The sequence below is a fragment of the Protopterus annectens genome, chromosome 7.part0 (assembly GCF_019279795.1).
Source record: "Protopterus annectens isolate FY-2018-M chromosome 7.part0, PAN1.0, whole genome shotgun sequence".
NCBI classification, from domain to species: domain Eukaryota; kingdom Metazoa; phylum Chordata; order Ceratodontiformes; family Protopteridae; genus Protopterus; species Protopterus annectens.
Window position 1 is genome coordinate 1,558,603,201 of NC_056739.1, and position 12,897 is coordinate 1,558,616,097.

At 40.5% G+C, this 12,897-nt stretch overlaps 1 protein-coding gene across 5 annotated transcripts in view; it reads left to right on the forward strand.

Moving 5' to 3' along the window:
* HDAC11 (histone deacetylase 11) overlaps positions 1-12,897 on the forward strand; it is a 770,405-nt gene that overhangs the window by 121,715 nt on the left and 635,793 nt on the right. For all 5 annotated transcript variants that reach the window (XM_044078103.1, XM_044078104.1, XM_044078105.1 and 2 more), the window contains exon 3: positions 12,242-12,390. In XM_044078103.1, the coding sequence (XP_043934038.1) occupies positions 12,242-12,390 (149 nt within the window). The remainder of the gene's footprint in view (positions 1-12,241; positions 12,391-12,897) is intronic.

The window sequence follows — 12,897 nt, forward strand, 5'->3', positions numbered from 1 at the left end:
TGGCAGGCTAAGAACTTGCTATATTCAACTGGACGTATAAGAGAATTTAAGTACCTTTATCTGCTTTTTTTTCAAAAAAATACAGTATTTAAATTGATTGTAACTGTGTGGAAGGAATATTAGCTGAACTGGAAGTTTTCACTCTGCTCTTCAGTGTGGAAGAAATATTAGCTGAACTGGAAGTTAGTCAGTGTTTGCTGAATTTTGTTATTTGCTAGTAATTACAGGTGTGGGGGTAGTCACATTCTTTGATTTCCTGTCCTTGCCTATTTAAGTGGTACAGTGTGAAATATTTTCTGCTTAAAAACCTCAGCTTTGGCCGGCTAAGAACTTGCTATATTCAACTGGACGTATAAGAGAATTTAAGTACCTTTATCTGCTTTTTTTTTTCAAAAAATACAGTATTTAAATTGATTTTAACTGTGTGGAAGGAATATTAGCTGAACTGGAAGTTTTCACTCTGCTCTTCAGTTAGTGCCACCCACCCTCCCTGTTTTTGTTTTGGTGTTAATCTTAGTGGCCTTGCAGCTGCCCGCCCCTCTTGTAAATTTGTGTTTGGATACTCCTTCTGGGCCCATCTCATTTGCTCACTCAACTGAGTGCAGTGAGATCATATTCTGATTTCAGGCACTCCTACTGTGTACAAAGAGAGCATCTGGGAAACAGAAAAAAAAAAAAAAATTAAGCTTGTTTCCTGCCTTTCCTGTTAAGTGGTATAGACTATTTGTAGGCTTCTGAGCCCCCAAGCCCTTCTGTGTTGGAGGGAAGCCTTCTAGCTTAGTTTTTTCCCTATAACTAGCCAGTTTTCTAGTTTCAGCACTCAAATCTGTTTCTTTGATCTCAGCACTTGTTCAGAAAAAAAAAAAAAAAAAAACTTTCATCTGCTTTTACTGTACTTGTGTTTCTACCTACTTTTTTTTACTTTTGCATCATCTTAAAAGTACTCAGTTGTATTTATTACTGCTTGGTGTAGCTCATTCTAAGCCTTCTGGTTTAAACACTTGGGCTTTGGACCAGTTGTTTTGCACTGAGAGGGTTTGTGGTCTGCACTGTAGTGGCAGAACAGGTAGCTTACATCCTTCTAGGTTGGGAACTGCTGATTGAGGGCTCAGTGTCTGTTATTCTAAAAGTGTATTAATTCTGGTTTAAGCACTTGGGCTTTCAGGCCAGTTATTTTACATTAAGAGGGTTCGTGGTCTGCACTCTTGTGGGAGGAGAAGCTGGACTCTGCCCTTCTGAGCTGGGAATTTCTGATTGAAGGCTTATAGTGCATGCATATCTGAACTGCTTCTTACTGAAGTTAGTGCGCCTTGTTTGCTGTGGCATAGACTGGATTCAGGCCTGTTGGATCTAGCTTTGTTTGTGTAACTTGAGCACTAATCCAGGCATCCTCTAAAGTATTCAATTGTATTTATTACTGCTTGGTAGTAACTTGATTAAAGTTTAGCTGTCATTCTAAGTCTTTTGGATTAAGCACTTGGGCTTCAGACCAGTTGTTTTACATTAGGAAGGTTTGTGGCATGCACTGTGGTGGCAGGACAGGTAGCTTTCATCCTTCTAAGTTGGGAACTGCTGATTGAGAGCCCAGTGTCTGTTATTCTTAAAGTGTATTAGTTCTGGTTTAAGCACTTGGGCTTCAGGCCAGTTATTTTACATTAAGAAGGTTTGTGGTCTGCACTCTTGTGGGAGAAGAGGCTGGACTCTGCCCTTCTGAGCTGGGAATTTCTGGTTAAAGGTTGATAGTGCCTGAATATTTGAACTGTATCTTACTGAAATTGGTACACCTTGTTTGCTGTAGCATAGACTAGATCCAGGCCTGCTGAATCTAGCTTTGTTTATATGCTTGTTGTTTGTTTGCTTGTTATTTCCCTGGACGCTATTTCCACCTAATACGCGGCTTCTCAGCTTCTGTGGATCACTAGTGATATCTGCATTGCTTACTGTACTTATTTCCTTGTTTCACTTGAAAGAAAGTTACTGTTTGTCGTTTTTGCATTTGTTACCTGTAACACATTGCACTTAAGTTACCTGGCACTTGCTCACTAAAGCAATTATATAAGTCAGCACTAAAAATTAAAAGCACTACACCCTCACTCCCCACTGGCCCTGGTTTTCAATTATTAAGGAATTCCCAATATTATTCTAGCATGTCCAAAGGTCAGTTGTCAATCTCCTCTCCGGTCCAGCTGGTGAATCTGGGAATCTTGAGGCAATGTTACAACTGCCTCATGTACACAGACAACCCTCTCCTCCTCTCAACAAATTCCAACACATGTGAGAGATGCAACCATATAGCCAAACTGGAGGCTAAGCTCTCTCAACTCAGTACTGGCATAACCAGTCAGGAGGAGAAGGAAACCACACTCACTACAATTCCAGTCTCACATAGACCTACCACGACAGCAAACCAAACACATAATCACACAAAAACATACTGAGGCTCTAAATAAAGATCTGCAAGCAGCAGAGACCTCCAAAGCAGACACCCATGCAGCCGCTACCCCAAAACAAAACACGTGCAACACATATCTCACAAAGCCAGTGTGCCAAACAGTCACAGCCCTTAAGACTAAACAACACACCTGATACACTTGTAATAGGTGACTCTATCGTCAGGCACACTGACGTCCCACTCACCAGGCTGAACAAGGAGAGGGTCACGGTGAGCAGCCTGTCGGGTGCTAGGATCCGCCACATAACACAAGCACTCAGGTCACACCAAGGCAAGTACAAATATGACTCAGTCATTGTCCATGCTGGTGTGAATGACCTGAGACGTACCTCCCTGGACTACATGAAAAGAGACATAAAGGAGCTCTCTGAGCATGTAGCCCAGGCGGTATGACCCTGACCTTGAGTAGCATCTTACCCTCACCAAGAATGATGCCACAATATGAAGACAAGATGATCAATTTCAACAATTGGCTTAAGTACTGGTGTCATTCAAAGGGGATCAATGCCTGTCAGCTTGGGATGATATGCTCGACAAGCCACGATGCTTCGCTAGGGACGGCTTGCACCTGTCACCCCTGGGCTTTCGGATATTGGCAAAGGCTCTTGCTACCCCATAGTGCCTTTTTAGGCAAGGCTCAAAAGACAAACCTACCTCCATAGGTATCACAAGGGATAAGAAACTAAGAGTAATGCTACTCAACGCCAGAAGTCTAAACCTCAAGATGCATGCACTCGAAACTCTCCTTAGCATGGAGAACATCGATATCTGTGCAGTAACAGAAACCTGGTTCAGGGCTCCCGAGAGCACCCCAGCACTACCAGGTTATACCTCATACCATGCTTTTCGCCCCAAAACTTGGACCGAACCACAAAAGGAGGGGAGTATCGATATTCATCAAAGATACCCACACCTCCAGGTTGGTGGCAAAGCACGAAGCATCAGAGACTATCCATGTGCAACTAACAGTGGGTAAAACTGCCTTCCAGTTTATAGCCTGCTACAGACCACCCTCCCAAACCCAGGAACCCCACTCAGCCTTCCTGAGAACACTGGAAAATATGAAGGTCTCTCCAAACACCATTATATTGGGCGACTTCAACTACTCAAACATAGACTGGGAGCATTACTCTAGCTCCAACACCCTAGCCCAAAGGTTCCTAGAATTTATAAACTCAAATGCTATGGAACAACTTGTTACCACTCCCACAAGAGGGAAAACATACTGGACCTGATCATCATCAACATGGGGACTCTATGCTCCAGACCAGAAGTGTATCCCTCACTGGTAAGATCAGACCATAAACTAATCTCACTAGATATTCACATCCCGACCCCACTCCCTACCCAGAAAACCACAGTGAAAAACTTCTCTAAAGCAAATTTTACACTCCTCAAAACTGAGGTGGAATCCTTCAAAGCCCCGGGCCTGTGGAAAATACGCCCAGACCACAGAATCCTTTATAAACGCATTCTATGAACACCTTCAGGAATGCATGGATCATGCGATCCCAAATAAAATCAAGACCCAATCCTCCAAAGGCAGCCGTCCTGTCTGCTGCACCCCAGCCATAGACAGACCATACAATAGTAGGAGGAAGCTACTAAATGATAAAGCAAAATCCCAAAAGGGAAGGCATCACTGATCAGTATTAGCAAAAACTACGGGCACACATAAAATTGTCTAAGGCCAGCTTGAGAGAAAAATTGCACAGGACACTAAGGATAATCACAAGGCTTTCTTTAGTTATGTTAGGAACCTGGGTGGTAAGTCCCAGATATGCTCAGAATTAGTCCAAAATGACAAAAATACACCAAACCCACAGACATTGCCAACATCCTAGCTGACAGGTTCAGCACAAACTTCTCCCCCTCCCCAACAAAGGGCAAATATCTATCCCAGCAGAGTGCTGCCCCTGACATCTCAGATGCTCAGGTAAGAGCCGCCCTCTCCAAAGCAAAAAACACAGCATCAATGGGACCAGATGGTGTCCCGGGCTGCGTCCTACATGAACTCAAAGAAGAGCTAAACCCAAACATAAAACTACTGTTCAATCTCAGCCTTACTACAGGATATGTGCCCAAAGAGTGGCGTACAGCAACAGTGGTCCCTCTCCATAAAGGTGGTGCCTCAACAGATCCTGGAAACTATTGCCCCATAAGCCTGACTAGCTTGGTCTGCAAAGCTATGGAAAGGATCATCATGGACCTCATAAATAAAGATATTGGGGACCTACAAACACTGGATCCTACCCAGTTCGGCTTTGTTAAGGGCAGATCCTGCCTCTTAAACCTGGTTGATTTCTTTGAAACAGTCACCAAGGCCATTGACGAGGGAAGGTGGTCCACACAGCCTACCTGGACCTCAAAAGCCTTGATACAATACCCCACTCGGGCATTATAGATAAGCTCACCAGCTTAAATATAAACCCCTATGTCACTAGATGGATTGCAAACTGGCTCAAGGACAGAACCCACATGGTTAGAATTGCTGGAGCCATGTCAGACTCCAAACCAGTTACAAGTGGTGTCCCACAAGGCTCAGTCCTGGGACCTCTCTTGTTCGGTATATATTTCTCGGAGGTACAGGCCAACACGGAAGGACTGTGGCTGACCAAGTTCGCAGATGACTGCAAACTGGGTGCCATAATCGACTCTCCAGCTGACACAAGCATCCTCCAAAAGGGCCTCATAGAAACAGACAACTGGTGCCAGAGCCATGGCCTCAAGCTAAATGCCAAAAGTGTATAGTCATCCCTTTGGCAAAAACAAAGTGTCCACAAATTACCACATAGGTGGAAATCCATTAAGTACAGAAGAAGTAATTAGGGACCTGGGGACCCAAGTTGATAGCAATCTCTCATTTGACAACCACGTGGCCAAAGTGGTTAGAAAAACATTTTATATAGCCCACCTAATCATGAAGGGATTCACATCTAGATCAGGGGAGGTCATCGTGCCTCTTTACTCATCCCTCATCAGGCCCATAATTGAGTACAATGCCCCTTTTGGGATGTACCTTACCAGACACCTGCAGCAACTGGAAAGACCCCAAAAGTACCTCACCAAGAGGATCAAAGGGCTCAAACAGATGCCATATGCTGCCCGGTTAAAGAAACTCCAGCTCTACTCAGTGGCATACCGCCTGTTCAGAGGCGATCTGTGCCTGACGTATAAAGCCATGTCCAACCCGGAATTAATGGACATGCTGCACCTCAGAAAATCCAAATCCCATCGAGCTACGCTCGAGAGACTTGAACCTCAGCACTGAAATAAATAGGACATGCTGGAGGGACAGATTCATAACTCAGAGGCTCCCTTCACTCTGGAATAAAATCCCAGTCCAGGTTAGGCAGAGTCCCTCATTGACTCTCTTCAAGAGGAATCTTGATGAGTGGATGGGAGATCGTAGGTTTACCCCAGGTATCACTTCTGTGTCACTGTTAGATAGAGGCACAGTATACTAACCTCGAAAAAGGGCATAGCAAAATAAATTTAAAATGGGTGGCGAAAGCCAAACACATTCTGGCTAGGCTTATAAATGCCCTAGGGCAGATAGCCTAGTATGAACCTATGAACCTATGAACCTATAAGTTACCAAGCATGTGCGAGATCAGTGCCATTTTGTGTAGTCATCCAGTGTGAATGTAAGCTTGAATGGAGTTGCACATGTGAGTGTGTTTAGAAGTAACGAGTCAATCAGTCAGCATATGAAATTTGAAGTACATGTACAAGTTACTGCTTCTGATGTGTTTGTATTGTAAACGACTTGAACGCATTTGTACCCCAGTGTCTCATTTTAATATACGAAACGTGTGACATGGTGTCAGAATGGGATCCATAGTTGAAGCAGCTTGCAAACCATGAGGCACACAGTTAGAAGTGGAGTGAACTGGCAATAAGGCCAGCAGTTATTTGAAGGTACTTAAATTTGTTTTAAATGATTTTCAGTCGCCAAACATGTGGTATAGCTTTCAAAGTGTTCAAAATAATTTCAGAGTTATTCGAAATGTCCGAAATAGTGACATAATGATTAAAGGTTTGAAATAATCTCTGAAGTGTTTAAAATGTTTGAAAAAGCTAATATGTCTGAATTTTTTTCAGTGTGTGTGATTTTTTTTTCATGGTAACTCTTAAGATTTTTTAAAGTGTCTGGAGTGTTTGAGATAATTCCACTGTTAAAATAAAGCATTTTTGGAGAGATTGTTGTGCATTTAAGTATAATTACAAGTATAGGGTCTATACTTAATGTTTAAAATTGCTTTGTTGTTATGGCAAAGGGATTTAGCTGACCTGAACTGCTGGTGTTTGAAAATAATATTGCTGAGACTTGGTGAGTGTTTGAACAAGAATATGATATTTTCATACAAGCTACATTTTCTGATAAAGATGCACATACTAACACATTTATATTTCTCAATTTAACTAGCTCTGAGGCTATTGAGCGAGAACATTTATTTGTGTATGTACCTGTTTTGAATGCAAGGGGGATCTCCCATATTTTGATACAGGCTGAAACATGGGGGGGGGGGGGTCTATGACATTTTGTCGAATCACAAAGTGGAGAACAGCTCTTCGTCGAACACCTGTTTAGCGAAGCTACGTATCATCGGAGTTTTTAGCGAACTTTTTCCCAGGGCAAGGCAACAGCTGGCCACTATCTGGAATTTGCCCTTTTCCCCACTGTAGTGAGATCTTGGAGTTGGTATATTTAGTTAGGGGGTGTGGGGTGCGCAGCCCCCCACTTGGATAGGTGTTACGTTCTGTTATTTGCTTGTCGGTTGCTAGGGTGGCCTACAGTTGGTTTGCCCTGCAACAGCTTTCACTGGAAAATCTGTTCGTCGATTTTCATGTTCGATAATAGTTGTTTGAATATAGGTTCGACAATAAGCAATTCAGTGAATTGATAGACCCAATGCAGGAAGACCCTGAGTGCTTAAAATGTAAATTTAGAGAAATGTGTAACCCTCAAATTAATATTAAATGGAAAGGCACAAATTTTACACAAGAAATTAAAAGCCTGGTGAAACTATTGCAGCATATATTACCAACTTTAGAAGTAAAGCAAAAACATTTAGATTTGGTGATTTAAGAGATTAGCTTATTTCTTGTATGTGGTGTTAATGATGCAGTGAGAAAGATTTTGCTTCGAGATCGTGCATTAACATTGAGCAAAGCCATTGAGATTAGCCAAATACATGAGATTACAGAAAAGCATACAGATGTGCTTACGAATGAGAAAAGCATGTTTGCAGTATCTGCTAGTGTGAATATTGATGGTATGCAGCAGAAAGTTAAGATGAAAATAAAGTATAAAATGAGAGGTGGTGCCATACTTAACCTCATTGTTAACTGTCGCAATTGTGGAGGCAGTCATGAACCTAAACAAGATAAGTGTTAACTTTTGGTCAGCAATGTCGCAAATGTAAAAAGTGGAATCATTTCAAAGGTTTTGCAAGTCTAAATTGCTGTAGACTTGTATTAAAAGAGAGTATCCGTAAAAAGCAAGTAGATCAGATAGAGACTGTAGCAAACATCAGTCATCATCAGTCTGTTGTCGATGAAGCAATTAATACAGTAGACTGTCAGTTGTCAGCAAAGAGTGAAGCATTTTGTATTGTAGACATTAATGGGAAACCTGTAGATCATAAAGTAGACACTGGTTCTAAGTGCAATGTTATGTCAGCACAAATGTTTGCTAGAATGAAAGCTGGTGAGAGACTTGATTCAGCAAATATAATGCAAAACTAGTTGCTTATGGTGGTGAAGAGATGTAGACTGATGGTGCAGTAGTCCTTTCATGCCATTCTGCCGGAAACAGCTATGACTTGCAGTTTTGCTTAATCAAAAGATACGTGCATTCACTGCTAGGCCTGAAAGACAGTCTGAGAATGGGACTGATTTCATTTAATAAAGAGGTTCATTATATAAGTATTAATAACAACGATTGTTTTACACAGAATATATTTAGTGAATATGCTGATATTTTCAAGGATGAGCTTGGTAAACTTCCAGTCACACATTCTATGAAGTTAAACCATGAAGTAGCAATTCAGAGTAAAGTAGCTATTTTATATTTATCTTACTATCTTTGTATAATGACTTAAATTTTTTACCTATGGTATGACTCTTTTCATTGTATAAAAAAAAACACCAAATATGGTATGTTTTTCATGTATGTTACTATGTAGAGCTTTTGTATCTAATGCTTGGTATGTAATTTTTACTATGTAGAGCTTTTCTCCCTGGGCCTCCACCCAGTTGAACTTTCCTGGTAAACAAATGCAAAATAAATAAATAAAATAAATAAAGTAAAAGCAGGTGTCCTTAGTCCAGTAGAAGAACCAACTGGATGGGTGTCCTCAATGGTTATTGCTCATAAGAAAAGCTCAGATGATGTTCAAGTATGTATTGATCCAAGAGACTTAAACAAAGCACTTAAGCATCCTCATCATGCAATGTGTACAGTAGAAGAGGTAGACTCTGTCATGCCAGATGCCACTGTTTTTTCGGTCTTAGATGCAAAAAACTCCTTTTGGCAAATTCCGCTGGATTGCACATCTTCATTGTTACTACATTCCGCACACCATTTGGTAGATACAAATTTTTGAGAATGCCATTTGGAATCAATTCTGCTGGTGAAGTCTTTCAACATGCTATGGAACAATTTTTTTCTGGTTATCCATATGCTTTTATAGTAGACATTATTGTTGGAAGCAGTGGTGAAGACGAACATGATAGAAATCTCAAGAAAGTTCTAGACCATGCACGTGAAGTAAATCTCAAACTGAATCCTGAGAAATGTAAATTCAGACTGAAAGAAGTTACTTATGTGGGGCATTTGTTTACCAGTTTTGGCTAACAACCAGATCCGTCTAAGCAAACAGCAATTGTTGAAATGCTAGTTCCAGAGAATGTCACATCTTTGTTTTCAAGGTATGGTCAACTATTTAGGAAAGTTCATCTCAGACTTGAGTCCGCTTTCTACACCGTTACCCGAGTTGACATGCAAAAATTTACACTGGTCCTGGTTGAACAACATCAAAGCGCATTTAATATTTTGAAGCAGAAAATTGCCAGTGCACCCACATTGAGATATTATGATGTTCTCAAACCTGCAACTCTTTCTTGTTATGTTTCACAATTAAAGTCTAAGGTAGATGCTTTGGCGGGTATTGAGGGAAGTGTAAAGAGTTGCAGGATTTAGTTTCTGAACAGGTGGGTAAGCATTATTGCAATGTGTTGGTTTGCTTGTGTGGCTCTCTCGAGGGTGGCTGCCACTGGTGGCTCCTTTTGCAGGGGACTTCTGCCTGGTTGAGGGATCATAAATGAGCAAGATTTGATTTTAGATTACCTTTATGAGATTCTGGCTCAAAGGGAGGGCGTGTTTCTTCAGGCATTTGGATATGTGATAGCACTTTATGCCAAAAGTTGTTTCTAGTGTGGCATGTGGATTATGGTAGGTACAAAACTGTACTTTTCAAAGTACGGCCTTGGTGCGCATGTCTTAAAGGAGGAATACCAGTAGCCTATATATCAAGAACTTTAACTCAAACAGAGATGCAGTATGCACAAATAAAGAACGTTTGGCTGTACTGTTCGCATGTTCGAAGTTCAGTGATTATACTGATGGAAGATTTATCGAAATAGTGACTGATCACCAACTACTAATGACAGTTTTGAAAAAGCTAATGCATACAGCCCCAGCCCGATTGCAACACATGATGTTAAAATTGCAAAAGTACAATTTCAATATTGTTTACAAAAAGGGCAAACACTTGTACCTTGCTGATGCTTTGTCATGCACACTTAGACAAATTACAGAACAACATGAGCATGAAACAGCAGACTTTGAAGTCATGGAAGTCAGAAATTACACAGCTTCAGACCCAGTTCTCCATAAGCTAAAAAACATAAGTCAAGGGTGGCCAGCATGACAAACCGGTTTACCACTTGACATTCAGCAGTATTTTCCTTACATAGACGAGTTCATCATGATGGAAGATGGGCTCATCATGAAAGGTCCAAAAGTGGTAATTCCTAAAGCATTACAACAGGATTATATAAAAATCTTGTATCGTGGTCTCTCAGGTATTGATTTAACCAAAAAAAGGTCAAGAGGCATTGCATTTTGGCCTTCTATGTCCAAAGATGTAGAGAAGGAAACTCTAGCATGTTCAATTTTCAACAGTACCAAACTGCATTAACAAAAATAAGACCTTCAGCTACACCAGATTCCTGAATTCACCACGGTCGACGGTTGTCACAGATATTTTCGAGTGGAATGGTTAACTTACCTGGTGGTAGTAGACTCTTACTCAAATTGGTTTGAAATTGACCTACTTCCTAACTTGATGCCCAGCACAGTCATTACATAATTGAAGCGACATTTTTCTGTCTATGGTAGTCTGCACAGTCACATCTGACAGTGGTGCACAGTTTTCAAGTCAGCAGTTTAAGAAATTTTCTGAGTCTTGTGACTTTGTTCATGTTACCAGTAGTCCTGAGTATCCACAAGCCAGTGGTTTAGCTGAACGTGCAGTTCAGAGTGCAAAGCACTTGTTGGAGAAATCCAAGAGAGGTGGTACCGATGTTTTCCTTAATGTACTCAGCCTCAGAAATATTCCTCGAGACAACTTTCTTGGTTCACCTGTTCAGAGATTGATGTCCAGACAGGCACAAACATCTCTTCCAATCAGAAAATAATTGTTGGTACCAAATGCAAAGAACAACAGAGTGGTCAAGGCTCAACTTTTGAGAAAATGTCCATCACAAAAGTTGTACTATGATAAGACCAGTAAATCCCTTACACCATTACTACAAGGAGAAGTTGTGAGAATGCAAACATCCAAAGCATATGACCGTGTGGGACTCATGAAGAACATTTGTGAGGAACGGAGATTTTACATCATACAATCAGAAGGAATCGTAGACCTGTCTCCGAACCAGTGACACAGCAGATTGCCTGTGCTGATGACTTATGACTTTAATTCCCAGAGTGACTTGTCAACTATATGAATTCAAAAGGACAGTGTACTTCAAGCAACTTTTTTGTAAACCTGGATGTTCCAATATTGAATGAATCCCCAGAGACAGTCCCTGTTGCTAAACTCGGTCAGAATTTCTATGTAAGTAAATTGGGTAGAATTTGCAAACCAAATCCTAAATACACAGTGACTTGGACTTGAAGTCAGTTTTGTTTTGCTGAAGTGTTGAAATAATGTCTAGCTCTTAAATATGTATTTGTTCTTGTATTTGCAGTGTCAAACAAAGTTTAAAGGGAGAATGTAGATCAGTGTGTGTATCGAACCTAGTCAGCCACTGTAGCTAGATAGCACATGCATATAAGTTAATGAGCATGTGTGAAATCAGTGCCATTTTGTGTAGTCAGCCAGTGTGAATGTAAGTTTGAATGGAGATGCACATGTTAGAAGTAATGAGTCAGTCAATAAGCATATGAAGTTCGAAGTACATGTAGAAGTTACAGCTCCTGATGTGTGCTTGTATAATAAATTACTTGAAAGCATTCCGTGCCTCAGTGTTTCATTTAAATACACGAGACATGCGGCACATGTCAAGAGCAAATGACAAGTAGTTGCTTTCATTGCTAATTGGACATATGGGTAGCTGACTGGGTGGTAATGAAGCAGATACTTTTTGTGTTTTCTGAAAATTTGTCTTGCTGTATATTATTGATTACTCCGTGAGCTTTTTCATGTAAATTCTGATGTATGAGACTTATAAATAACATTATGTCATGTAAAAATTGTTGTATTATTTTTCTTGCAGGCCTCACAACACCCAGCTATATGCTGATGTTCCTTCAACATGCTGGCCTATAGTGTACTCTCCAGAATACAATATTACATTCTTGGGGCTTGAGAAATTGCACCCATTTGATGCAGGGAAATGGGGCAAAGTCATCAACTTTCTGAAAGGTAGGTATCATAATGTATTTGTATGTATAAAATATGCTTCTACCAGTAATAGTTTGACAGAAATTAGAAGCATGGACTTTTTGATGTTAACATTAACTTGCATATCAGTGTTTCTGTTACATTCAGACTTTAGGGGTGGGTGTAAGAAGGGATACACCATACAAGCCATGGTATATAAATTCAGTTTTAAGGGGCACTAAGTAACTTCAACTTCAAACCTGTAATTGAAGTTGAGTTTACATCTAAGCATCATTTAAATCATTTAATATTTAATACTGTATGTGGAGCTTTTCTCCCCTGGCCTCCATTGAAAAAAGGTTCTTTTTGGCCCAATGGACTTTCCCAGTCAACAAACTGTAAATAAATCTGAGACAGCAAAAAAGATAATGGTGGCCAGTTATGTATGCTCATTGCATTATTGGTTGTCCAGTTAAAGAATACTAATGTAATAAATTTAGTACATGTGCTGCATCTTTAATTCTATAATAATGATATGCACTACACAAA